The sequence below is a fragment of the Temnothorax longispinosus genome, unplaced genomic scaffold, assembly GCF_030848805.1.
Source record: "Temnothorax longispinosus isolate EJ_2023e unplaced genomic scaffold, Tlon_JGU_v1 HiC_scaffold_99, whole genome shotgun sequence".
Classification (NCBI taxonomy): Eukaryota; Metazoa; Arthropoda; class Insecta; order Hymenoptera; family Formicidae; genus Temnothorax; species Temnothorax longispinosus.
This window is the reverse complement of record NW_027270878.1, coordinates 1-27,918: the sequence shown is the minus strand read 5'-3', so window position 1 is coordinate 27,918 and position 27,918 is coordinate 1. Positions and strand designations below refer to the sequence as shown.

At 34.4% G+C, this 27,918-nt stretch overlaps 1 protein-coding gene, 3 long non-coding RNA genes and 3 pseudogenes across 4 annotated transcripts; 5 read left to right on the top strand and 2 right to left on the bottom strand.

The window, feature by feature from the left end:
• Positions 1-1,503: 1,503 nt before the first annotated feature.
• Positions 1,504-2,489, bottom strand: LOC139825127 (proteasome subunit beta type-4-like; annotated as a pseudogene).
• A 503-nt stretch (positions 2,490-2,992) lies between these two features.
• Positions 2,993-3,697, top strand: LOC139825124 (uncharacterized). Its single transcript, XR_011735477.1, has 2 exons — positions 2,993-3,037; positions 3,320-3,697. It is a non-coding gene; the product is annotated as an uncharacterized lncRNA (long non-coding RNA).
• A 10,803-nt stretch (positions 3,698-14,500) lies between these two features.
• On the top strand, positions 14,501-15,044 carry LOC139825125 (uncharacterized). Its single transcript, XR_011735478.1, has 3 exons — positions 14,501-14,633; positions 14,739-14,852; positions 14,978-15,044. It is a non-coding gene; the product is annotated as an uncharacterized lncRNA (long non-coding RNA).
• A 99-nt stretch (positions 15,045-15,143) lies between these two features.
• Positions 15,144-16,152, top strand: LOC139825126 (vesicular integral-membrane protein VIP36 pseudogene; annotated as a pseudogene).
• Positions 16,153-19,573: 3,421 nt separating this feature from the next.
• On the top strand, positions 19,574-23,351 carry LOC139825123 (uncharacterized; annotated as a pseudogene).
• A 619-nt stretch (positions 23,352-23,970) lies between these two features.
• Positions 23,971-25,180, top strand: LOC139825130 (uncharacterized). Its single transcript, XR_011735479.1, has 3 exons — positions 23,971-24,161; positions 24,241-24,516; positions 24,684-25,180. It is a non-coding gene; the product is annotated as an uncharacterized lncRNA (long non-coding RNA).
• A 589-nt stretch (positions 25,181-25,769) lies between these two features.
• On the bottom strand, positions 25,770-27,716 carry LOC139825128 (uncharacterized). Its single transcript, XM_071797646.1, has 3 exons — positions 27,342-27,716; positions 26,850-27,168; positions 25,770-26,692 (listed from the first exon to the last, which is right to left on the bottom strand). Exons 1-3 carry the CDS (start codon positions 27,363-27,365, stop codon positions 26,436-26,438), a joined length of 600 nt encoding a protein of 199 aa, XP_071653747.1. The 5' UTR covers positions 27,366-27,716; the 3' UTR covers positions 25,770-26,435.
• Positions 27,717-27,918: the final 202 nt, after the last annotated feature.

Sequence of the window (27,918 nt, the reverse complement as noted above, 5' to 3'; positions counted from 1 at the left end):
TATCAACAACGCGAATTAACAGGAATGTTGATTGGAGATGCAGGATATCCTTGTCTCCCATTTCTTTTGACACCCTTTAGAAACCCACAGAATGAAGAAGAACAGAGGTAAAGAAAAGAAAAGAGAGTAATTGTAAATAAATTTGACCATAGAAAGATAGAAATTAGGCAATGAGAGAACAATGCGATTATTAGTGCGTGAAAAGTCAGAAAGACAATAATTTAACATTTGTAAAAAGATATAAGCGCGAATGTTTAAGCCGACTCCGCTTTAAGTCATCTTCAACGATGTAACAAAGTGAAAAATAAAAGTTTATATCTCATGCTCCATATTTGTTTTGCTTCTTGATGGTGTGATCAGAACGCCTTACAAATAGAACCAGAATAGAAAGTCTGCGATTACGTGATTTTATTTTACACTTTGTGACATCGCTGAAGATAGCTTAAAGCGGAGCCAAAAACGTTCGCGCTTATGTATCTTTAAAAATATTTAATTATTGTCTGTTTGACTTTTCACGCACTAATAACCGCGTTGTTCTTTCTTTGCCCAATTATTATCTTTCTATGGTTAATTTTCGAGAAACCTAAATTTAATTGTCGTTTAATTTAAATTTTAATATGTCGTTTAAAAGTATTTAGTATTATATAATAAGAGTATATAATAAATAATATATTTCATTACATACAGATATAATGTAATTCAATCACGAACGAGGATGGTTGTTGAGAGAACGTTTGGAGTTTGGAAGAGACGATTTCCTTGCTTAGCAAGAGGATTGTCTTTAAAACTTATTACCTGTACAGCAGTTGTTTCAGCTTGTGCAGTTTTGCACAATTTATCCTTACAATTTAAAGATATTCTCCCAGAAGATCCAGATGATGATGCAATTGTAAATGATGCAATTGAAAATGTTGAAGAATTGCATCATAATGATCCTCATTGGCAGCCTGCTGATGGTTTTCTTGTTAGACAGAACGTAGTTCGAAATTTGTTCCAGTGATTTACGAACAATATCCTCTATTTTACGTTTCCATGCGTTTGTTGCCTTGCAAAATCCATTGTGATCTTAGAGAGAATTCACACCTTGGCAGAATAGCAGAAAGCAGAAAAGCAGCAGCCAATCAGGACTTGAGCTGATAGTAAGCATACTACAGTATGCATGCACAGTACATTCTGCTTACTACTAGCGCAAGTCCTGATATGCTGCTTTCTTTCTGCTATATATATATTTAATTTCCATATACGTTTTAATGTTGCAAGTATTATGCCGAGTTTTTACGCGTAAAAAATAAATATTAAATAAAATATCTGTTATTATAACGAAGATATTAGTATGGTTACTGGAAAATAATATTTTCTTATTCCTTACATGTATATATATAATGCAAATAAATGTATAATTGATGAAAACTTGTTTTAATTTATTCATTAAGAGAGAATCGATCTCACCATGGACGCTTTTATTATAACTTATTTTAAAGGAATAAGAAAAAACATAATTTTTTACAAAGCAGCAGATCCCCAAAAACTGTCTAAAGTTAGAGGTCCTTGTATTTCGACTCCTTTTTCTTTTGTGACAATGCCAAGATGATACTAAAAAAAGAGCAGATTGTTGACCAATACAATTAAAATTATTAATTACACACGTACGAATTTTAGTTTACCTTTGGGAAAGATCTTGCGTCTCTGTAGAAAAGAACTTGCATTACTTTGTACAGAAGTTCGATAGCTTCCTCCTTATTCATTTGGTTATTATCCTCGTAAGCTTTTCTCAATATAGGCGTTGCCATGTAAGCACCATATTCAGTCGCAATAACAGGATCGTTGTAAGCTGTCCCAAGGCTTATCCACAGTTCTTAAAAATCTGAAAAGGCAAAACTGCGATTTACGATGTACTTGAAGACACGAAGTTGTGTTGAGGAAACGCACACTTACGGTTCTCCATTTTCCAAACCAGCAATAATAAAAATTGTTCAAAAACGGATCGAAATTTGATCGTCTGTTATACATGACACGCGTTAGCCAGCAATGCAATGCCTTTGGCTTTAAACTAAATCCATCATCCAAGCATTGCTCCTCAAGACTGAAACAAAAGTGTTGACGTAAATTAGCGCTTTTGACACTTATTGGAAACTCTAATGTATTCTTATATCGTACAATAACTTTACAAAACTTTTATTAGTTTATTACATAGCACTCTACGTAATAAACTAAGATGTATTATTTGAAGAATATTAGACATGTAAAAAAAAAAAAAAAAAAACTATGCTGAGACTCACAGTCTTTCTTTCCACATAGCTCTTGATGCACTGAAAATCTGCATAATCTCCAGACGTACCAAGGATGATGTTATCATTAACTTTCATAAGACGTTCCAGATTTCTGTAACGAGCGAGCGATCCGTAAGATCCTAGGACGTCTGCCGCTATAATAATTCCATCTTTGAATTGTATGCCAATGACAGATGTGCCAGTTGTTATAGAAGACATGTAAATAATAGAATGAGTTAAAGTAAGCACTTATCATATCTTCATACCATTTCGGAAATTTATCTAGTACCAGTCTTAAGTATTTGAGTTTTCACTTTACTTTGTCGCTCTGTAAAAGAGAAGATGACCTGCAAGATTTGCATCATCACAGGAATGTACAGAGAAACTTTAAACTAAGCGGATGGAAACGTTTGTAAATTATCGGATGAAAACCGTACTATGATTTCTGAAACCAACGGTGCCGTACTCGCTGCCGGGAAAGTGATAAAATGCGTTGCCACTTCTGGAACTCCCTGATGGAGTCGCGGTCGTCGGAATCCTGGCTTTGGCCTGTCCGCTGTCCCTCTCTCTCCGCTCTCTCGCTCCCCCCTTTCGCACTCGCTTCCTCTGCTCTTCCCTCGTCGTTCTCGGCTACTCGTCTCTCACATCGATCACTACGCACTTTCCTCGTCACACCTCCTCGCCTTGAGTATCGGCGACCTCGAGTTTACTCCGTCGTACCTCCTCAGAGGGAAAACACCACCACTGCACCCGTCGCTCTCTTTAAGGTTAATCGTCGCGATACACGACGCGATGATGACGGCCATGACGCGCGACGGCGAGAATGACGCAATCCCGACACTGGAATATCACCACTAATGTAGCACATAACCTGACAAAACCGTCTTAAGTCGACTATTTGGTCGACTTGAGCAAGACTGGCTCAAGACAAATCTTAAGTAAGAACTTAAATGCCATTTCGCAATCCTCGGTAAATTCTTGTAAATCTTTATCACGATTGGTCAAAAAGCTTGGATTCCCGAACATTGCCGAACATTGCTCTCTTTAAGGTTAATCGTCGCGGTACATGACGCGATGATGCTCGTCGTACTTCCTCGGAGGGAAAACACCACCACTGCACCCGTCGCTCTCTTTAAGGTTAATCGTCGCGGTACACGACGCGATGATGCTCGTCGTACCTCCTCGGAGGGAAAACACCACCACTGCACCCGTCGCTCTCTTTAAGGTTAATCGTCGCGGTACACGACGCGATGATGCTCGTTGTACCTCCTCGGAGGGAAAACACCATCACTGCACCCGTCGCTCTCTTTAAGGTTAATCGTCGCGGTACACGACGCGATGATGCTCGTCGTACTTCCTCGGAGGGAAAACACCACCACTGCACCCGTCGCTCTCTTTAAGGTTAATCGTCGCGGTACACGACGCGATGATGCTCGTCGTACCTCCTCGGAGGGAAAACACCATCACTGCACCCGTCGCTCTCTTTAAGGTTAATCGTCGCGGTACACGACGCGATGATGCTCGTCGTACTTCTCGGAGGGAAAACACCACCACTGCACCCGTCGCTCTCTTTAAGGTTAATCGTCGCGGTACACGACGCGATGATGCTCGTCGTACCTCCTCGGAGGGAAAACACCACCACTGCACCCGTTGCTCTCTTTAAGGTTAATCGTCGCGATACACGATGCGATGACGGCCACCGGCCACGGCGAGAATGACCACAGAACATATAAGAGAATGACGCAATCCCCGGTAAATTCTTGTAATTATTATCATGATTGGTCAAAAAGCTTGGATTCCCGAACATTGCCGAAGCCATATTCTTAAGCACAGACTTCGTCAAGACGATCTTAAGCTCAAAACTTGTGTTCTCAAGATTTATCTATGCATGTAAAGCCGTCTTCAGACGGTTTTCGATCTTAAGACCGTCTTGGCCAAGATCATGCTTAAGACAAATCTTGAGCAACGTCTATGAATTCCGCCCACAGGTTTAAAGATCGAGAGACTTGCCGTAGAGCGCTAAAAGTCTGTGTTTATTGTTTATAAGAATTTCTCGATAAAAAGAATTAAAAGATTAGAGCATCCGTAACATCCGTTACGGAAAATCCCAGCAATTCAAAACGGAAAGAAAAATTAAATTATACAGTACAGTAACGATATACTTTAACAAAAATACTGCACAATTTTCAAAAATAATATTTATAATAAAAATGTGATTTGTATAATATTGATTGTATTCAACATTATAAGTTATGTAATTCATACTGTGTTTTCTTCCTACAAAAGATTTCCGAAGAATGCGCCACGCCACTTGGTCGAACTAGAGACGCGAGCACAGTGCGACGCGGCGCGGCGCGGCGCGGCGCTTAGTCATTAAAATTATATAAAAAATAGAATCCATCGTTTCTCCATAAAAAAAAAATATGTATACTTTCAGAATGAAATAAAGAATAAGATAGCATTATTTAAAAATTTTTTTTAAATGTACTTTTTAGTGAAAAAATTAAACATTTCAATTGCTTATAACAATTGGAATTTGCAATTTTTTGTAACTTAAACTATTTTTTTTTCAAAGATTGCCTTCTTAGCTTTAAAATGGTTTTTTGAATATTTCTCTACGACAAATATAACCAGAGATATTAATTTGTAAAGTAGATGACTTCTTCATTTTTGACGAAAATTGTATTGTTCATAACTTTTGTAAAAAAAATTTTTTGGACAAACAAAAAAATACGTATCTGCTTATTTTATGTATATTTTATGTAAAAAAAGTTTCAATCGATTTAAAAAATACGAGGTCAAATCTTGTGCGATTTGACGTGGAATTGCCCACATATGTATTGTATATATATATATATATATATATATATATATATATATATGTTTTTGGTATATTTCAAGGACATTTAAAAAGACCTATATACATGCATATATTTAGAAGCAGTAAATATTGATTAATCAATATAGCTACCTTTAGCAATCATCTATATCGTTTTTCTCAAAGCTATAAATGATTTAACATGTACGGTCTATTTTAAGGACATATAAATATTAATAGGCAATGGGTTGATATGAGGACATATACACATTTTACGTATGGACTATTATGGGGACACGGATATATAAAATTGAAACTTTATATATTTTAATCCACTTTGAACTCAGTAATATTACCTTATAGCTATAATTGATAACTATACCATATTTTGCATAATATCAACAATTTTATATACATGGGTATTTTGAGGACTTTTAAAATAAATACACAGAGACAAGATTACCTTAACACATAAATTCATGCGCATATTCGGAGTGTGTACTCGTATGTGCATTTGCTTGTATCATTGTTGGTTATTCGAGAAATAGCAATTCAAACAGCTGTTTCAAAATAGCTAGAGGCTGACTGACATTTTATAGTTTGATATATCAACATTTGATTTATGTGAAAACATCATATTTAAAAAGTAACATAGATTACTTTATATACTAGGTATAGAGCACATAAAATATTAGTTGCATTAAAGATCAATCCAGACAAACTTGCATAGGTGCAAAGCATATGCATAAAAAAACGGATTGATTTATTTTCTTATGCATATGTATATGGATTAATTAATTTCTTATGCTTATGTTTATGCGCTATGCAAGTTTGTCTAAATATACGATATACCTTTAGACAGTGTGCCGTTTCGTGATAATACCGATAACCAATAATTATGGTACATACACGAATATGCATACACAAGCACGCGCTCCAAATATGCCCCGATACGCGCGAAAAATTTATGTGTTAAGGCAATATATTGTCTCTATGTGTACTTTAAAAGTCCTCAAATGGATATTTATCCATGCATATAAAATTATTAATATTATGCATAATACAGTGTAGTTAGCAATTATTGCTATAAAGTTATGTTGCTGGATTTAAATTGTATTGAAATATATAAGAATTTCAATTTATACATCCATGTCCCCATAATAGTCCATATGTAAAATGTATGTCTTCATATTAACCCATTACCTGTTAATGTCTATATGTTCTTAAAATAGACCATACATGTTTAATCATTTAAAATTCATATAAAATTATTAATATTATGCATAATACAGTGTAGTTAGCAATTATAGCTATAAAGTTATGTTGCTGGATTTAAATTGTATTGAAATATATAAGAATTTCAATTTTATACATCCATGTCCCCATAATAGTCCATATGTAAAATGTATGTCCTCATATTAACCCATTACCTGTTAATGTCTATATGTTCTTAAAATAGACCATACATGTTTAATCATTTATAGTTTTGAGAAAAACGATATAGATGATAGCTAAAGATAGCAACATTGATTAAACAATATTTACTGCTTTTAAATTATGCTCCGATATGTGCATGATTCTGTGACGAACGCTGCAAAAAACTATTCTATTTTACTCATGTACATTTTTCTCAATCTTAAACTTCTCACCTCACTGCAAAAAATGTTTCTTAACGTCTAATATTGAAATCTACATTCTATACAATGTATCAAGCATATCTTTTTTTGAGAAATATTCAGGTTCTTACAATGAGAATATTAAAATCGAATGGTGTATGTATATACAGTAGTGCATTAATTTGATGGGTCATAAGCCTAGTTTACACCGATCTCTTGATACGCATATCAAATAGTATATTTGATTAGCCAATAATGACCAATCAAACTAATTTACTAGTTATTTACTATTTAAAACATGTATCAAGTGATTGGTGTAAACTAGGCCATAGCGGCCATAGTAACCTGACTTATTGGCTGCTGGATCTTTAATAATCAACATATGCGCAGTTTATCAAAATATTAAAATATATATTGAGAAAAATGAAAATTAAATGAGATAAATCAATTAGTATAAAGAAAACACATGCTGTTGCGTCTGCAGCATGATGTAAAAATATATAATGCGCTTATACTCGAAAGAAATTTCTTACAGTTCTGCACAAATGCCAGATATGGCAATATTTAAGTGTTTAGATCAAAAGTTATACTAATTGTAAGTGACTAACATATTTGTCTTTTGACCTCTGAATCCTTAAAAAAAAAAACAGAAATTCGACAGATCATTTGAACATATAACATCACACTCAATAAAGACTTATAAAAACGTTTCCCGAAAAAATTAATTCAAATTGTCGCAATGGCGGTATCTTACACATCATTTCTCATTGGCCGTTTAGAAATGTTGCATACGCATGAACACATCTTGTATAATTTACATCATGATGTATGGTTTATAGCGGAAAACAGAGTTTTGCATAACCACATAATGCATACCCTGGTCCAAAACATGTCCTAGATGTCCTCGATGTCCTTAGAACATAGGGACAGATGTATCTTATGGATACGTGGGTCAGGAGGACACATGGCCTATGGTGTCAAGGGTATAAAGGACATGTATCTTTACTGATGAAGGCCAGAAAGGGCAAGTGTCCTTAGATAGCTGACTGCTGTTCTATCTAAGGACATCTGTCCTTATTAGCTTTCATAGGAAGGGCACATGTCCTGAATGCTCTCGATAACTTAAAACATCTTCTTCTTCATCAATATGCCCATGTCCTAGATGATATCCTGTTTCAGAATACTTGCCCTTTCTGACCTTCATGAGCAAAGATATTTATATTTTTGGCACACCATAGGACATGCCCTTTTGACCTACGTATTCATAGATCCATCTGTCCCTATGTTCTAAGGACATGGAAAGATATATGTTTTGAATCAATTATTAGCAACAATATCGGAGATATTAAAGTCTATAAAAAAATTTCATGTCGACTATCATTGAAGTTGTTATCGTTAAAACCACAATAAATGAATTTATATGGCGCGAAGAAAGAGAGGCATATATGCAGAAACTTTGTTGTTTTCATAAGATATATATATGCGTACGACAACAATGTCGTTATCGGTTTTATTTAATCATCTACAAAACATAATTTGTACATAATTTACGAACAATAGAAATTATTATAATTATGCGAATAAATATATTTAATATATAAAATAGTTGGTTGTTTATATATAATAACACTGTTTATAATAACCCGCCCTCAGTCTGTCTCAAACACATTTGGGAATTCTGTCACGTAATCTGCCTCTTCTGTGTTAATAAATATGGCTTTTTTGTAAACCGTATTGACGTTTTCTAAACTATGACGTCCATAAACTATTGGTGAACAAGTTTTAATATGTGGACTTTTAGCTCCACAAATATGTCTTACGAGAAATTCATTATTTTCTATATTTATGAAATGTATAAGAACAAATACCTGTTCTCCTATAAGTATTATTCTTTTAATTATCCCATAAGCACCGCTTGTCAGTATGACTGTTGTATCGTCAGACTTCACTCCTTTCCTACGGTAACAACTTGCATGGAACTTTGTCCCATCTTTTATCATGCGCTCATAAGTCAGATTTGTCACTTCAATTCCAGCTTCAAAGAATGCATTATTTTCTTCCTCTGTTAATATAATTGATATGGGTTTATTTAAAAGTGTCACACCATTCACTTTTGATGCAATTGTTACAATTCTGTATGTAAGCAAATATGAACAAAATGAAATAACACTTTCGCGAGCACCATATACATGTATAGATCTTGGTATATTTTTAAATCTAGAATACTTGTGTGAAATTTGACTCATTACTCCTCTTGTTCCTTTTACCAAACGTGCTAGAGAACCATTAAATGATTCAAAGCAAAGAGAGAATTAGTCCACAAAGGTCCCATTAATTTCACACATTTACCAATGTGAAGAAGGAGGTGAATATTATAATGCATATTCTTCTTTCCATATAAAACTTGAAACTCTGTGACATACTGACTACACATCCATGTTGCCTCATCTAATTCTTCAGGCTCAATACTATCCTTTAGAAAGGCAAAAAGAACGCTTACTAATATGCAATGATGTTTTAAATACAAAAGGTGGGAGAATACCCTTTAAAACTGGCAAACTGCAAAATAACAGCCATGTTCGCCATTCATTACCTTTCCAATGACATCTGTCTTCAATATTTAAGTCCCGTCTCCTCAATTTAGCAGGCAACTTTAATTTTGACAGATTATTATTTACAAGTTGTCTTTTTGCTTTTGACAAATAGTAAGGTGCACCTTTCGATGTGGAATCAAACCATAAGTTTGCAACTGACTTACAACACCTAAGCAAACAGCATGTAACCAATCAATCCCAAAACCAAATACTATGTCAAATATGTCAAAAGAAATAAGCTACTCAGTCCCTTAACTCCTTTGATGTCAATTTTAGGGTTATCTTCCTTTAAATTTTCAGCTCTTTTCATGTCAGAACGCATTTCTTCATTTGAACGGTCTTTACATGAAACAATTTATGCTGACCATTTTTATCTTTTTGGTCAACCGTGTACTCAAAGCTAAGGTCATTCATGAGCGTCAAATCATTATTAGTCATAACATACTTTGCATGATTATTTCCTTCATCTAAAACGCACCCTGGATGGTAACAATATCCACAACCCCAATAGCCATTAAATTGTTTGATGCACTGAATCAAAGGCTTAGCAACAGAATCTACAAATACAATTAAAAACAATTAATTTGCTGTGAATTTTTCTCCATTGGTGCTTTCCAATGAAAACCTGATTTGTATAATTGATTTAGTTCTTTCAAAAATGGACTAAGAAAGCCAGCATGTTCGGGTCTTTTTTTCCAAACCATAATCCCCCAAGAATAAAATTATTTTGATTAAACCTATATTGAGGTGGTAGCTCATTTAAACGCATTATTATTGGCCAGTTTGTGTTCTTTGTACTGTTATAAATAGAAATACCGTCTGTCGAAATACAACAACTTAGATTGAATGGACTAGAAAGAAAGTTGTCATTTTTGCAAAGTTCCTTGTATTTTTCACTGTCATAAATATCTGTAATTTTTTCCCCAGACTCCCTATTCCAGCGATAGTTTAATAATTCTATGATATCTGGTGTTGTTTCTAGCAGGTCCACAATTTGTGAACGAAGTGAAAGAGTTTATAAAAAAAGATCCATTATTTAAGTTAAAAACAGTGCACATCTTCGAACATACTGGACAAGGGCAAACCCTAATCTCATTTCCTAGCTGCTTTATGTCACCAATATACGCCTCACAATCAGAGCAATAAAGGTGCACTCTGTATGGAAGGTTACTTCCAAAAGTTTTCTTGAACCAATATTCACTAGTAGGAATCACATCTTCTTCAAAGAGACAGTTTATAAGCTTACATAAATCTTGCATTGCTACAGTGAAAGGCTTTGTCGAAGTGAGAAAGTAAGAATCATGAGCATACATTCAAATTTTGTTGTTGCAAAACCATCTTTAAATTTCCTTTGAAGGTCTGGATTCTGTTGTAAATTGGAACCATTATACTCCTCATCCGAATTGCTGTCATCCACACTTGACTCAGCAGATGAATTGCTGTCATCCACACTTGACTCCGCAGATGAAATAGGATAGCTTGAAGATTTCTTACAAACATAAAAACACAAGAGATAAAAATGTGTTATATATAACAAAGGAATTTCAAATAGTACAAAGATTGACGTTTTTAACATAGCATAATATTACGGTAATATTACAATGAGATGAAATATTACAAAACTATTTTTGAGATATTGCATTGTAATATTACTATTATATTAATAATAATAACAGTAATATTACTGATATGGAATAACGCTAATTATATTTAAATGTAATAATTCAACAATATTTGTATTATGTACTATTTACAGCTATTTTGCTGCAATATTACATTGCTGTGTGGGATGTACACACTTTATCAGTTAAGATTACATCACTAAACCTTGATTTTCCACTTACTTGAAGATCATTGTCAGAATCAGATACATCTTTGTTCATTTCATTTGTTAAAAATACTTCTTGAGGTTGCTCATGCACAGAAGAAATATGTCCATCTTCCATTCCATCTGATTCGTCCCCATCATGCTCTCTTTCATCGTGCTGGTTACAATTCTGAAATAATCAATTATCTTAAGTAATAGTGAAGTTATAATTTAAGAAAAATAATCTTCTTTTCAGAAATATACAATAATTAAAAAAAAATGTATATTTTTACAAATAATTTTTTTGTTAAGATTTTTTATTTTAACAAAAAATAATGGTTAAAAATTTCTTGTTAAAACATTGATTTTTAACTAACCTGTTCACAACCAGCATTTAATATGTACTGGCGATCTTCTTGTGGTTGAATATTATTTGCAACTTCTTGAAAATTCTGTCTGTTCTGTTTTGTTGCTCCAATCTGAGTCTTGTAGATCTCGGAAGTACGGGATTTAATGAGGTTAAATATCCTCTATATCGTTTTTTTGTCAGAGAATGATCGTTCTCCATCTCAAAGAACAAATCTTGATTGCGATATTTATGATCCTAAATTTCTTTATGAAAATGAATCACGACCGTAGAAAGTGTCAAATTAAGGCTGTGTTCGTCTTGACTTTTAGGCTGCGTTCGTCTTAATTATCGACGAGTGTCGATAGACGAGCGCGCCACACGTACGTATGTATACGCTTTTTTACATGCGCAGGGAGCGTGCGCAGAGGCTCGAAATTGGGCTGCGGTCGGAAACGTCACCCGAGTGGCCCGAGTGCACACGAGTATACTCCCTTCTCTTTCTATCTCAGCGAGTTTAAGAAGGAAAAGGGAGTATACCCGTTGTGTACCCCGTTGGTATCGCTGTGTCGAGGAGCCTTAAATCAACCGCGCGATGAAACAAGCGAGAAGAGAGTTCGATAATCAATTGCCTACATAGGATTGCGGTACTAATAACGAAAACTATCACTCTTGGACAACAACGCTGCATTTAAATCAAGTAAACATATCGTCTTTACTTTTGCGACAAACCAAGATGGTGTCTCAAATTAAGAACTTCAAACAGATCGAGAGTGAGTGAACATTTTTTGTGCCATAGGGCCGGTCTCACAGTCTCCGATTAACGTGATTCTCTGATTAAACTCATCTTTGTCTCTTTCTAGGGGGATAGTTAGAAAGAGATGCAGAGTGAGTTTAATCGGAGAATCACGTTAATCGGAGACTGTGAGACCGGCCCTTAGCGTTATATAATTAACTGCTATGGTCGATATGTTTTTTGATAAATAAAGATTAACTTCGATTCACGCACGATTACACACAGCCAAAATACAATATACAATCAATGTATATGTGCTTTTATAAAATATAGATTTATATTAAATATTATTTTCATATATTTACACAGTTATACAGTGTACCACATTATTCTGTAGATTCCTTAAAATAAATTTTAAGACAAAAGTCTTATTATAAAAATTTTGAGGTTACAATAATTTTAAATAGGAAACGACTATGTTATTCGTAAAATATGATCGCTTGTCTCATTAAAAAACATTTTTAACCTTGACATTTTAATATTAGGATTTTGTTTTTTAAACATGTTCTAAGAAATCTGATATTACAGCAAAAAATACGGTGATTTTTGGACTTCTATAAAATATATACTTGTATATTTTATATATATTTACATATTTATATATCGTTTCTAGCATAACGTGTCAAGATAACGTGTTGGCAACAAAGTGAGTTGTGTTTGAAACAGCCACTATCTGATATCGCATTGTCATACTTATTATTTTTTTGTACTATTTGTGGATTAAGTTGACAATGTGGTGCTGGGGTTAGTTTGTGACTGACAAGTCAGAAAGATGAGCCTTTGAAATTTTTTTGAAAAGTTTGAAACTATTAAATTGGAAAAAATAAAGAGTACAGGTGTGTTCTGGTCCAAAGAGGACGCCGATACTCCAGAAAAGCAACTCAAAAAGAAGGGAAAATTTTACACGTAGATAATATTAAAAAAAGGAATAGTAAAAAACCCATTCCAGGGTATTATCGGGCAGTACTGCTACAATGTTGCTGTGTAAGTTTCCTTATATATCATTATTCGTGCAAGCTAATTTTAACTTTTCTTTTGTAACTTACCGGGTTACTTTATGCTCATTCAGAAACTGTCGAAAGAATTAGAGAAAATCCCTAATTGAAAAGAGAGTGTCTTTTTCCATTTAAAACCAAAGTTAGATAGCTACGCACAAGTCGAGAAAGTAAGTTATGCCATATCCAACTGATTTTTTTACATTTTCAAGATTTTTTAAATACAGTAGGGAAAGTAAAATATAATATAAGAGCACAATAAGAAACAGCATAACATATTGCCGAATGTATTTCTTCGAAATTTTTAACTTACAGATATAGTTTATTATAGGCATTAAAGTATGGGTGTTTCTTGGTAGTGCAACACATAACAAAATCTCTTGCATTGAACTTTAGCAAAGTTAATGATTAATATTTTTCGCAATAAATTTCATTATTTAAATGAGATGCCTTATATAAGTATCAAATGATTATAAACACCATCATTTATATTGGTTAAAAATAAAAAAAAAAATCCTGTCTTGACGATAATCGAACCAAAATCGTGGTCGTATTGTCTTGGCGATTGATAATGGCCAGTAGACTCGATTATTAATATTTCCAGTGTTGGTTTATTATGTGACTGGCCAAAGTAAAAAGTGATTTATTCTGTTTTAATGATTAACCTTCATGATTTGTATTATACAATATAACTTTCAAAGGAAAAGATGATTGAGTAATTCTAGAAAGAGAAATATTTCTGTGTTGATTGGAGATAGCCAAGAACTGAGCTCTTTCAATGGTGATAAGGATGCATCTTCGAGTACAAAAAAATCGCAGAAAAAAGAAACACAAGATATAAACTTCAAATATGTAAAATCAAGAGAAAAAAAAAAAAATGAAAGCTTTGATCAGGAAGTAGACGAACTTAAAATCAAACTTCAAAGGAAACTGATAGTAAAGAGAACGCTTTTAGAACAAAACTCAAAAAATTGGAAAACAGTCATGAAGTTTTAGAAGAAAGAAGTACAAACTTTGAGATCCTTGAATTCTGAGTTGCAAAGAAAATAGTTACCACCACCAAGTCCAAATAAAACAGTAATGCCTACACTTATTGAAATCAAACTCCTACTCCCCTGTTTTATCACCTATCAAGGAAGATCCCATATTTGAATATTGAACAGGCAGTGATGACTAGTAATGAAAAAACAGCCCAATCATTTATTTTATGTGAAGAAGTATTATTTCTTTTTAATTTTTGTGTAAAGCATATTAATGTATTTAATTTGATAACAAATTAAGAGTACATATTTTTTCTTATTTATTAGGTTCTTGAAACATCTCCAGAGCAAAACTCATCAACAATCTCAATCCATACTAGTGTTCAGAAAACCCAACCACTGGCATCAATGGTATGACTTCTTAAAGTATTTTATTAAGTAATTGAACAATTTGTATTGCATAATTTAAGTTAAGAAAAATATTAATAGCTTGGTTTATAATTTTATTATTTTTAGAGTTCTGTCAATATAGAAGAGAGCGCTATAAATATTAGTCATGAAACACCTGTGATCATTGTTCCTCCGGCTTCGACTTTTCAAGAAACACCAGAAACACCATCATATCCAAATGTAAGTGGTTCTATACCGCGTTCACGGAGAGAACGACCACGCGCAGCTTTTGGTAGAGTAACTTGAGCCCGGTTACTCAATATGTATTTTTGTTCTGCTTTTAACATTTTTTCTTTTATTTTAAGGACTGTATGTTGACAAAAAAACAGTACGAGATCGCAAAGAAGACAGCTAAGTTTGGTGAACTAGGGGATTCTCAATTACAAAGAACTTGGCTGATGTTCTTTGGGAGCGTGAAAAGCTGGCTCTTCGATCAGTAAACTGGAGCACGTTCACGCAAGAAGGGAGAAGATGGAGCAGAAAACGAAGAGGAGCCAAGACCAGCTTTGTACCAGAGAAAAGAGCCTGCCATAAAACGTTAGTTACTACAATGTTTCTCTCATATATCATAATTAACAAAATTTCCATGATCTTGTAAAATAATATAGTTTTATACTCTTAATTATATTGATTTATTGCTTTAAACTGGTTCTAAACTTTTTTGTGTCGGTTCAGCATATGCCATATAACATACATATTTTAAGATTTTTTTTTTTATTTTAGATGTATAACGTCATTTTTTCTCTTTCAGAGCTTTTCAGTTTTCGTATGAATGAAGAGGAAGTGGAACTGAAGAGCACTCTATTGAAGGAGAATCGTCTCGCTCGAGCTTCAAAGATAAACAAATATCTTAAAGCTAAAATCGGAACTGTGAGGTCACAGTTAGGCCTTAAATAAAAAACATTATATTAACTACCTTTATTTTTTTTTCACACACACACACAATTACAATTAGCAGTGATACTTGACACATACAGCAATCATAATGGCCATATAATCATCAGCATCCTTACATCTCAGCAATGGTCAACAATAGATCTCTGCATTACGATCACGATCGCGACGGCACTCATACGCAACTCGCAGGTTGTGAAGCAAAGTTTGAGAAACTTAGAACATGATACACACTTAGCTATAAGATACGAAAGAGATGTCCTAACTGTTTTTCCACGGATCTCGCCAACAAAGCAGCATGGAAGCAATGCTTTCAAGTGAAATCAAGTTAAGCTTCCAACAGGATATTACGTTGGAATTTCTGCTACCACGGGTGATCTAAGCTGTCTGACAATCATGATATATTATCAATTCGTTTGTTTGAATTAGACTACCCAGATGATCCTAAGGATCAAGAAAGACAGATCACAAATTGTGCCATCAGTAGCATTCTATGACGCACCAAGAGAATGTATTAGAAGATCCGAAGCAATCTAGTATGAGTGGAATAAAACTTTTCCTACTGATAGTTGGTGCGCTCTTTTAATAGCTTGTGTTATCATGGCCATTATATTTACCAAAAGCATCAGGAAATAGTAGAAAACGATTTTACTAACAATAAGTCAGATTTTAGGTAGTGTATGTGTGTGTGTCTTGAGCGTCGCAGCTTACCGATTTTCTCTTCTATTCGAGATTTTTTGTATACAAAGCGTAAATTACGAAATGCTCATAAACTGTTTTTATTTGGTTTCTATTAAAAAATTAGTATAAATCTTTTTTTTTCTATAAGAATAAAAGTCTTCAAGGTAAAGGAAAGACGTGTATGTGTGTGTGGTGTGTGTGTATGTATGTGAATAGAAGTATTCTAATTCCAATATTTGCAGAATGTTGCCCCATTGGATTAATTGTCGATGTCATTGATTGAGCTCGAATCAATATACATTTCTTTGATGTTATTATAATACATATCTTTATGTCCTTAGGTCGTATATCTTTCCGCTCATCCTTCAATCCTAAGGCCATGTGGCCTAGGGACATGTCTTCATGTCCTGGTCGTATAGCTTTTAGACCTAAAGTCATATGTCCTTCCAACGTCCTAAGGACAGGTGTCCAAAGGTCAGAAAGGACAACCTTAGGACACCTGCCCTTAGAACATGACCTGCTAGATAGCCTTAGGCATAAGGCTATCTAGCAGGTCATGTTCTAAGGGCAGGTGTCCTAAGGTTGTCCATTTCTGACCTTTGGACACCTGTCCTTAGGACGTTGGAAGGACATCATTTGGACCAGGGTAACCATAAGAAAATTGAAGGCCATCGCACACAAAATTGCGTAGCTTAGCATAAGCGTAACATAAGACCACTAAACCAATGAGCATCCAACATAAAGTCGCCATATTGATTTGCGTAAGATGCTCATTGGTCCAGCGGTCTTATGCTATGCTTATGTAGCTTATGCAGTTTGTGTGCGATGACCTTGATTGGTTTATTTCCTTATGCACATGTATATGGACCAATCAATTTTCTTAGCTTACTCATTAGTGTAAAGGCCAGTTTACACACGCACTGATTAGTGGCGCCAACTGACTGGGCATTCATCTGGCGCCAGAAACCGACTAGCAAACTCACAAGTATTTTCACAGTGATTGGCGTATAATATGGAAAATATTTAACATTTGTTAAACACACCAGTAAATGACAGCAAGCATATAACCTCAATTTTGAAGTTATATGCTTTGGCCAATAACCGCCTGTAAACGCCACATTACTAGCGCCAGTTTATATCAAGTGTTTACACTTGCATTTTTATTGATGTTAGTCGATTGGCGCCACTAATCATTGCGTGGAAACTGGCCTTTATGCAAAAGTCTGTGCTCCTCGCTTATGTATGTACAATCTGGCATCAAATTCAATCTATTCTGCAGAGTTTACATGTTTATGCTGGCCACACACACTTTCCGTAAAACAGTAAGGTTACGGCCGTCTGTAACCGTACCGTAAGATTTGAGCAACGCGATTGGTCGAATCCTTACTGTTATGTCTTATGGCCTCGACAGACCAGTAGCGCGATTTCTATAACTCGTTATGCGTCGTTATGGTGCTCATAACGACAGCTGCGTAGCTTTTTTATATAGTATACCTGCGCAACTGTCGTTTATGAGCACATAATGACAGCATAATGAGTTAGAGCCAAAGCACATATGACAGTCGTGGTCGTGGACGTAAGTAACGCACAAGCTTTGGCGTATCCTGATTTGTCAGGTCGAGGTCTATGGCTGGTATTCACAGTCTTCAAGACCGTCTTAAGTAATGTCTTAAGACGCTAATACGACTCTGTGTATTGGTTCATGACATCTTAAGATTGAACTTAAGACGGTCTTAAATAACTATGAATACTGGCCATGACCGTCATATATCGCTACGCCATGTTATGCCCGTATCACACTAGCGATTGGCGATTGCATCTACGTTTGCGTTTACGTCTCTTGACCAATCAGAAAGCTGCTAGCGATTGCGATTCGCGATTTCCGTTCTGATTGGTCAAAAGACGTAGACGCAAACGCAGGACGCAATCGCCAATCGCTAGTGTGATACGGGCATTATGTGCTTTGACCCTACGCCGGTATCATAGTCGGTTCTTATATTTAAGACCATTATAAGTACAATCTTAAGATGTCATTAACCAATCACAGAGCGTATTAGCTCTTAAGATATTACTTAAGACGGTCTTGAAAAATAAGATCTGATTATGAATACCGGCCTTTTAGTGCCCGTCTACAATAGGTTTTTTAAGCCCTAAACCCTAAGAAATTGACCAATCACAGTCAATTATTCTCCGCAAGTGATTGAACAATTCTTAAGGCTTAGGGCTTAAAACACCTATTGTAGATGGGCACTTACAAAATCGCACTACAGCATGATACGTCGGGCGCGACGCGCGATATTGGCTGCGTTCAGCAGACACAAACTGTTGAGTGTCGTTTTATCAATACGCTACGCTGATTTGCTCGGTCTAAGAGTAAGAGCCAATCATTACTGAACGGTTTGTTCTGCTGAACGCGCCCATTCAATAGGGGCATCCAGAAGCACGACCGCTCACTGAACCGCTAAATAGCAATTGAATGTGATTGGTTCTTACCTTTGAATCCAACCAATGAGCGTGCTGCGATGAGCGGAGGGCTGTACGTTCATTGGATTGTCGCGCGTCGTGCGCGACGAAATTGCGCTAGTCTGCCGAGGCCATAACGGAAAGTGTGTGTGGCCAGCATTAGTGCATGTTTAGTATACGTAATTTTTATATTTCTATATAAGTTAATAGATTTGTGTCAGTGATAGTCGGTGTACAAATAGAATAGTTGTGCAAATTAATCTTTTGATGAGTACTAAAATGTATTCATTAAGGAAACGTAATGTACGAAAAGTGAAAGAGCAAAAGCTATTGGTATCAGCCAGTAAGTATATAATCAGGATGTTTTATTGTGTTTTGTATATACGTTTTATTTAAACGTATTATTTGTTAAATGTACAATAAGATCTTGTGTATTACAATAACATGGATTTCTTGTCACTGACCTTTAACATAACCTTGATTTTTGGTTTTTATCATTTCAAGGTATGACACCACAAGTTTACTAACGCGTTATAAAATGAATAAAGGGAAAAATGTTGAAGCAACGCGAAGGATAAATACAGATAATGGTAAGTGTCTTTGACGTACAAGTTTTTTATTTTTTAATATATAAAAGGTACCAGCATATTCTAAAAATATAATATCTGTGTCAGATATTTGCATATCTGAAATATCAACAAGATCGATAAAAGAAGGCTAATTTTGGTGGTTTCTTTTATTTTTAATTGCATGACACTAAAAATATATGTTAATTATTTTATTTTATTGACTTAACCTTTATATAATTTTTTAAATATTTTGCATAAAGTGTGCATACTGATAATTAACTCACAGAGTGAAATATGTCGTCTATTGCAGGTAGTTATAAAAAAAGGAATTAGATCCCGTAACTGCAATGACAACAAATAAGTAGGTATTTTTAAAATCGTAATTTTTGTATTCTTGCATGGAAGTATATATTAAATATTTTTATTTGTAGATGTAAGATTACTAATATCGAGACTACAGATAACGTCAACGTTATACGAGGACAATCATGCATTGATAATGTTAAAGGTATGTTGCTGTATATATATAAGAATTAAAATGTATTACTAGTATTAATATCTCTGAAGCTTTTATATATTTTAAGTAAAAAATAAATGCAAATAAATTTGTTTTAAATTGACATTGAACTTAACTTGATAAAGGTCAAGTCTATGCTTTTGATTTTATTAATGTGTAAAAATACTAATTCGCATTTTTATTATCATTTCTGTTTAATTATAATATCAATTAATATGTAAAATAAACTTTGCTTATAATAATGTATGTAATATTTTTTCATGTTTCAGACGATAATTGCTCTTCATCTGCAAACACAGACATCATATCTAATATTAATGATTTTGTTAGAAATGACATAAATGTAAACACTGACGTTAGTAATGATCTAAGTATTTCGCCGATAGTAACCGATATACTTGAAACAGAAATAATTGATAGCAACTTTTTAAATTCTGGTCAATTTTCTGATTTATTAGATACAGGTATAGTAGTCTTTTTATTTTGTACAAATTGTAAATAAAACTATTGGGTTCTGTATTTGCTATTACTTTCCTATATTAGCAGATAAATTAATTAGTTACTATTTACTTATTGTTAGTTACTAATTAGCTATTTAAGTAATATATATTATTTGCTTATTTATTATGTCATAGATGTATCTTTTAATTCAATATTGGATAATAGTGCCGAAAAACAGTTTTCTTCAACTTCCTGCAAAATTCAAGCAATAGAAACAAACAATGTAAATGAGTTGTGCCTTGCTCAAGAGAATGATACTGAAATACAAGGTATTAGAGTTGTATTACATGTTGTTATTTTAATTTGTATGATTATTTTCTAATGTGCTTATACTTATTATTTTTTTTTTTTGAAATAGAGAAAAATTTTGAAAGTGATCCTGATAATGTACAAAGTGAATATTCGTCAGCTGCGAGTGATTCTGAAAAAACAGAGAAACCAGAACATGAAGATAACAACAAATGTAAAGAACAGATTTCTAGCACACAAAATAATGATTCGACGATATCTACAACTTCCTGCAAAATTCAAGAAATGGAAACAAACAATGTAAACGAGTTGTGCCTTGCTCAAGAGAATGATACTGAAATACAAGGTATTAGAGTTGTATTACATGTTGTTATTTTAATTTGTATGATTATTTTCTAATGTGCTTATACTTATTATTTTATATTTTTTTTCTTGAAATAGAGAAAGATTTTGAAAGTGATCCTGATTATGTACAAAGTGAATATTCGTCAGCTGCGAGTGATTCTGAGGAAACAGAGAAATCAGAACATGAAGATAACAACAAATGTAAAAATAGATTTCTAGCACACAAATAATGATTCGACGATATCTACAGGCATGGATGTTAGTAATATTGAGGGGTATGAAACTCGGCAAGATGAGCAAACGGTAGTACCTACAAAACGTGCTGGCACAAAAAAAATATATGTGTGTGTTCTGTCACAAAATGCAAGCAAAAATTGCTCGACATTTTGAATTAGTCCATTCTAAGGAACCTGATGTTCAAAAGTTCAAATATTACCTAAGGGTTGTAGCGAAAGAAGAAAGATCATCGATACTTTAAGAAAAAAAGGAAATTTTAAATTCAACATTGAAAAACAATATGAAGGTCAAGGTTTTATTCCATGTAGACGAGCAAGAGAAAATCAACCTAAGATTCTTAACAATTATTTGGCATGTGGGAATTGCAAGGGTCATTATTTAAAATCGACAATAAGACATCATTTCAAAAAATGTACAGGTCGGAGAGGATAGAAAAAAAGTCGCATCGTTAAAGTAATGGGTCGGAGGATAGAAGGCAAATGTCTCAAAGAAGCTGATGAGAAAGTACGGCGATTACTATTACCAGCAATGAGATCTGATGACGTAACGCGCAATATTCGTTACGATAGTTTATTACTATTATATGCAAATTTCCAGTGCAAAAATATAGGCACTCATCGCATCATTACAAATGATTTGAGCTCGAACTTGAGGCGAACTTTTAATAACAAAATGCATAAAAGACCATAATGATAGCACGAAAACAAACGCGAAAAACTTTTTAAAGCTATTAACCGTTGATTATGGAGCAAGTGTTAACAAAACCGTAGTCGAATCTCAAACTCAATTTAGAAGACAAAAAATTACAAAACTTCCTACAAATGGAGGACATACAAAAATTGCGAGCTTATCTATTAAAAGTACAAAAAGAATCGTACAATAATTTGAAAAGGAAATTTTCATTATCTGCTTGGATTTCTCTTGGAGAAGCTACTTTGACATCAATACAGTTATTTAACCGCCGCTGGCCAGGAGAAACTGAGCGAATATTAATTTCTGATTTCAAAAATTACGAAAGAATTAATGACAATATCGATACGTTCAGTGGATTATCTACAGATAAAAAGAACAGGCACAAAAATATGTACGCTTTTGTATACGTGGAAAATTAGGAAGAACTGTTCCCGTAATACTAGATGAACTAAATTTGGAATGTGCACAAACGTTTTTACAGTTAAGAAATAAACCAAAGTACACTCGAAAAATCCTTACTTATTTGGTATTCCAGGACATGACAAAATTATTGATAGACATTTATGTGCATATCGAGTCATGTTGCGTTTTGCTAAAGAGAGCGGAACTGAATTTCCTGATACATTACGTGGTACTACACTCAGAAAACATATAGCCACTATGGGAATTACTCTTAATTTAACGGACAATCAGATTACAGATCTGGCCAATTTCATGGGCCATCATGAAAAAATTCACAAGGAAGTATATAGAAAGCCAGTAATAGTTAAAGATATTACAGAAGTCTCACAACTTCTAGAAGCTGCACAAGGCGTGAGAGATGCAGCAAACAATTTGATTGATGAAAGCGACAGCGAGGCTGAAAGTGATGTAAGCACAGAAATCACAGAGAATAATGAAATATCTGAAGAAATTAGTTGTTTGCAACAATCAAGTGATAGTGAGTATAAAACTTATTTTTAAAATATACAGATTGCTTTTTTCTGATTATAATATGTTTTTAATGCAGGTTCATTATCTAACCCAGTGTATAAAAAGCGTACACAAACTGAAATAAAAGCGGTACAAAAAAAACGTAGATCAGGAGGTAAGGATCTAATTTACCATGTACATTCGACCAATAAGCCAATAATGTGTTACTTGATATTATAATCACAAAGTAAAAAGAATTTATGTATGATTTGTGAAAATGCGTTTAATTTTTTTTGTGCAGATGCATTTACGGCACCTGTTAAACGATCAACTTGGGAACCAGATGAGAAAAGTTACAATGGACGCATTTGGAGAAAAATTACAAACTGATACACTAATAACTGGAAAAGAAATGCAGGATCTTATATCTAGTACTCCGTGTCTGGCTAATAAAAAACGAACAGTTGCACAAATGAGAACATGGTTACACACGCAAAAAAAGAAATTAAATAATGTTTAAAACTATCCATCACAAAAATTATCACAATATTTTTTTACATTTAAAAAAATAATTCAATATTAAAACTTTAATTTGGATTTCAATTAAAAATAAATCCTTACATTTGATTTTCATATTGTAATAATTATAGTTTCTGTCTGTTGTTTTTTAAGTTTACAAGAAACATTGCCCGAGGTAAATATTGAACTTTAATTTAAACTTTAATTAAAAATAATTACTTATATGTGATTTTCATAAATGTGATAATTATTGTATGATAATTATAATTTTTATGTTCGTTGTTTTTTGAGTTTAAACGTTGCACGAGATAACAGACTGAACTTTTAATTTAACGTATTTTAAATATAACGCAATAAGCTATATACTATAAGAGAAAATATTTTTATTTATAATCAAGAGACACGGTAGTGTCTCGCGCCAAGTACACGCGGAGCGAGACCGACCGTGACTCTTTTACGCGACGCGACGGGTTGCGAGTACCCGCGATGTTGAGATCTCGATAACGAGTGAACGGATCAAGTTCTAAGTAGGCTTGATCGATAGCTTGGGGTCCAATTAGGGGGGGGGTTTCTCTCATAATATTCCGCTACGTGCCCTACGAGCGGAGATATTGCGACGCAAAGTCCAAATGTGAAAATTTATTTTTAAGATACGTATTCTACTACTGACGCCGACAAAATATATATGATGACGTCATAATCTGAAACGTTACTTTCACTTTTTCGACACTGGCGGCTATCGGCGTTAGTATCGCAGTGCAGTGCAGTGCAGACAGTGCGTTCGTTTAGCGCGCTGTCAGTCAGTTCATTCATCGTCAGTTAACCTATCTCGATCGATCGAGAGACACGGTAGTACGCGCGGAGCGAGACCGACCGTGACTCTTTACGCGACGCGACGATTAATTCAAGGTATTTAGTGAATGAATCGGAGCTTTAGCTCTCTTCGACGAGCTGTAAACATATCAACGAATTCTATTTCTTTCCGCAGGTATGTTCGACAAAAAGAAGAATGGCACTACAATAAACGTAACGGAATTCCAAGCTCTTTACAATTACATAAATTCTTGGCTCGGTGTATTTCGTGGCTTTGACCACGATAATTTGGGCAATATACAAGAGAATGAGTTAAACGCAACTCTAACACAAATAGGCTATAGTCCGGACTTCATTCAATTCCTTATAAAAAAGAGCGATCTTCGTGGTCATCAGTCCATTACTGTGGATCAGTTCATAGTATTGTGTGTTCAGATACAGAGGTTTACAGGTAATTAGAAATGTTTACATAAAAAAAAGAAAATTTTATGATAATTTTGATATCGTTTATTAATCTAATTAGAGACCTAACTATAAACATCCGTACGTGCAATGGTTTGATAATATTTAGCATGATTTAAGCATGTTTCTTTAACAAAGATATGTTGTATGTTACAGAGGCATTTAGGACAAGAAACACAGATCAAACTGGATCGATTACTATTGGATTTGAAGAGTTTCTGGGAGTAGCTCTTAGCTGCAGCATATAACGTTTTCATATTTTTTTAGTAACAATACAGTTAAAATATTTTTTACACTTGTGTATGCTGAAAAGCAATTATTGTTTAACTTATGCTACAAGTGCTCTATTTTTCTATCTTAGAATAATAATAATGTAAAACGTGGGTTTAGACATGTAGGATCTTAGGCTTATGAGAGATTTGTTTGTTCTTGGAAATTTCTATTTTCTTCGCCACTAAGTTTTTAGTGAGGTTTATTTATGTTTAGTTATAATGATAAAATTAAGATTTTTAATATATTAAGTAACACTTGTATTATCCAAATTTTTTTACATTTATCATACGTGTTTACAATTGCTATTTTTATAAAGATTTATTTACTAGTACAAGGTTTATAAATTTACTGTCTTTATGTGGAGATATGTATAATGCATGTTTTGTTATATACATATATATATGTATATGTGTGTGAATCAATATTCCCTGACATCTGATATAATTAAGATTATTAAAGAGAATATGCGCTGTGTTAAAAGTTAAAGTTACATTTTAATTGCTGACAGACTACTAAATTACATATAAAAAAATAGGCATTTTATATTAAAAGTGGTGCAGGATATATGAAATATTAATATGATTTATTTAAATGATATATTTAATATAAGTACACACTTAATAGGAGAAATCTTTTTTACCATATACATTACAGATAGTGCTATACACTGAGAAATAATAAGTAAAAATACATACGTTTGACATGTATGAGATGTATCTAGTTGATACATAATATTAGTATATTCTATTGACATTTTATAATTCTTGTAAGCTATCTTAAATCTATATCTATCTTAATTATATCGGCAGTTTCAACTTGAACTGATATTACCTTAACGAAACGATCATACATTGATATATCTTGTACTATCAGCGATGTATATAATGTTGTTTTCATTATCTTACTCTTTATTTAATGATATATTATAATATGGAGTCTTACTTGTTTTGTATCTTGAATCACATTGACAAAAGTTGCATACAGAATGCTTCAAAACGTTTTATTATGTAATAATAGTATAAAATGACTGCCAAAGATGTAGCAATTTGCCGTATGTGCCATTTTGAAATGTTCCAAAGAAATGTTTTGTGACGGCTGCGTCACGCATCATGGACGGCACTTGTGAGATTTGCGAACATGATAATAGTAAAACTTAAAAGTAATATTACACGACGATCGTTCGGCAGTTACTACGCACAATGTTTGCAACTGTTCTCTTTCATATAAGTCGCAATAATCTTAAATCCTACTTTAAGATAACAAGATTATACTGAATGCATTTTTGTATGACATGAACACTGAATGGCAGTGCCTTTATCATTTTTGTATAAAAAAAAGTTCTTTTTAATTTAAAACCTGTTTAAATAAACATAAAAGACGTAATTAATTTCAAGAAACAGAGATCCAACATTAAAGTTTTAACTACACAATTTTTACAAACTTTCGTAGTAATGTGGAAATAAAATAAATGTAGAAATAATAAAAAAAATTCAAAATGTTTCATATGCAGTCTAAATAAAAAAATTGTATAATGGAAGCAATTATGATTCATTTATAGAATGTTACTATATCTTCGTTATGAATACTGTGTTCGTACATCAGTACTGAATACATCTCGTGGGTCGCAAACTTGGTTTATAGGTTAAACGTTTGTATGACTGTTTTGCCACCGGTACCGCCGTCGGTACCGCCGCGGCCGGCGTCGTATGATCCGTAGCCATGGCCACGGCTATATCCGTATGATCCGTAGCTATGTCCACTGCTATATTCGTAGCCACGGCCATGGCCATGGCCACGGCCACGGCCACGGCTACGTCCACTGCTATATCCACGATCGTATCCACGACCGCGGTATGACCCGCGAGATTTTCTGCTCTTCATCCATCTTCTAGCTGTAACAAAAAGAGAAATTATTTAACGATTATGATTGTTTGTTATTTACCGAGCAGACACAAGTTGTAAATATATATATATATATATATATATATATATATATATATATATATATGAATATTATTTATTTATTTTTATTTATTTTTATATACTTACGTCTCGTGGGAGCTGGCAAGGCCGCAGCCGCAGCCGCAGCCATCGGAGTTGTCGCAGGCGCTGTGCCCGCTGTAGTTGTCGCAGGCGCTGTGCCCGCTGTAGTTGTCGCAGCCGCTGTGCCCGCTATAGTTGTCGCAGCCGCTGTGCCCGCTGTAGTCGTCGCAGCCGCTGTGCCCGCTGTAGTTGTCGCAGCCGCTGTACCCGCTGTAGTTGTCGCAGCCGCTGTATCTGCTGTAGTTGTCGCAGCACTCATAGCCAACTTTTCTTTTAATTGCAGCTTTTCCACCTGTTGTCCCGCCGCCAATACTGTCTCGTCCTCCTGTAAAATAAAAATGATATATACATTATTATATTTTGATTATAATAAATCAAGAGATACGGTTAATGTCTCGTGCCAAGTATACGCGAAGCGAGATCACACCATAAATCTTTTATACGACGCGACGATTTGCGAGTACCCGAGATTTTAAGATTCATTTTCGTAATACTTACTGCGTCCATTAGTTCTGCTATCATGATGATGTATAATGTACGTACGTGCGCGCGCGTGCACTCGTGTCGGGAAGAAAAGGAGAGAATCTCTCGTTCCTCACGTGCCGCGATCCGTGTATCTCGACGAAATCGTGAAGGAAAAGACGTACGTATATTTTATGATGACTCGACTGGTGTAGCCGTTCGAGAGGAAGCGCGTAACACTCGCACGCTCGTTCGCGCAAGAAACAAAATACGAGGACCGAGGATCGCCCAGGCTGGTTGAGATCCTCGTCGCGCACTAGGAGATGCACGCGGACTTCACTCACTTCACTCAGGCGTGCCGCGTGGCTGTTTGAGACGAATTTCCGGGACGGATTCGCGCCATTCGCGGACGTCGGTTGATGAACGAATGACGGTGGCGCGGGTGGCGGGTGGCGACTGCAGCGGCTAAGTAACAATAGAGATTGTGTTCGGGGAGCGCGCTTTTAGCGCTAATAGCGTTTTCGAACGCACACAGGATGTGATTGGTTCTTATCTTTGGATCCAACCAATCATATTTAAGTGGGGAGCACACACTTCTGCACAACGCATAATG

Coding starts and splice junctions, on each gene's coding strand:
- LOC139825128 (XM_071797646.1), bottom strand. CDS start 27,365: ATGATAGCAGAACTAATGGACGCA. Junction 27,169..27,341: donor TAGCAGAACTAATGGACGCA/GTAAGTATTACG, acceptor TTTATTTTACAG/GAGGACGAGACAGTATTGGC. Junction 26,693..26,849: donor CTTGCCAGCTCCCACGAGAC/GTAAGTATATAA, acceptor TTTTTGTTACAG/CTAGAAGATGGATGAAGAGC.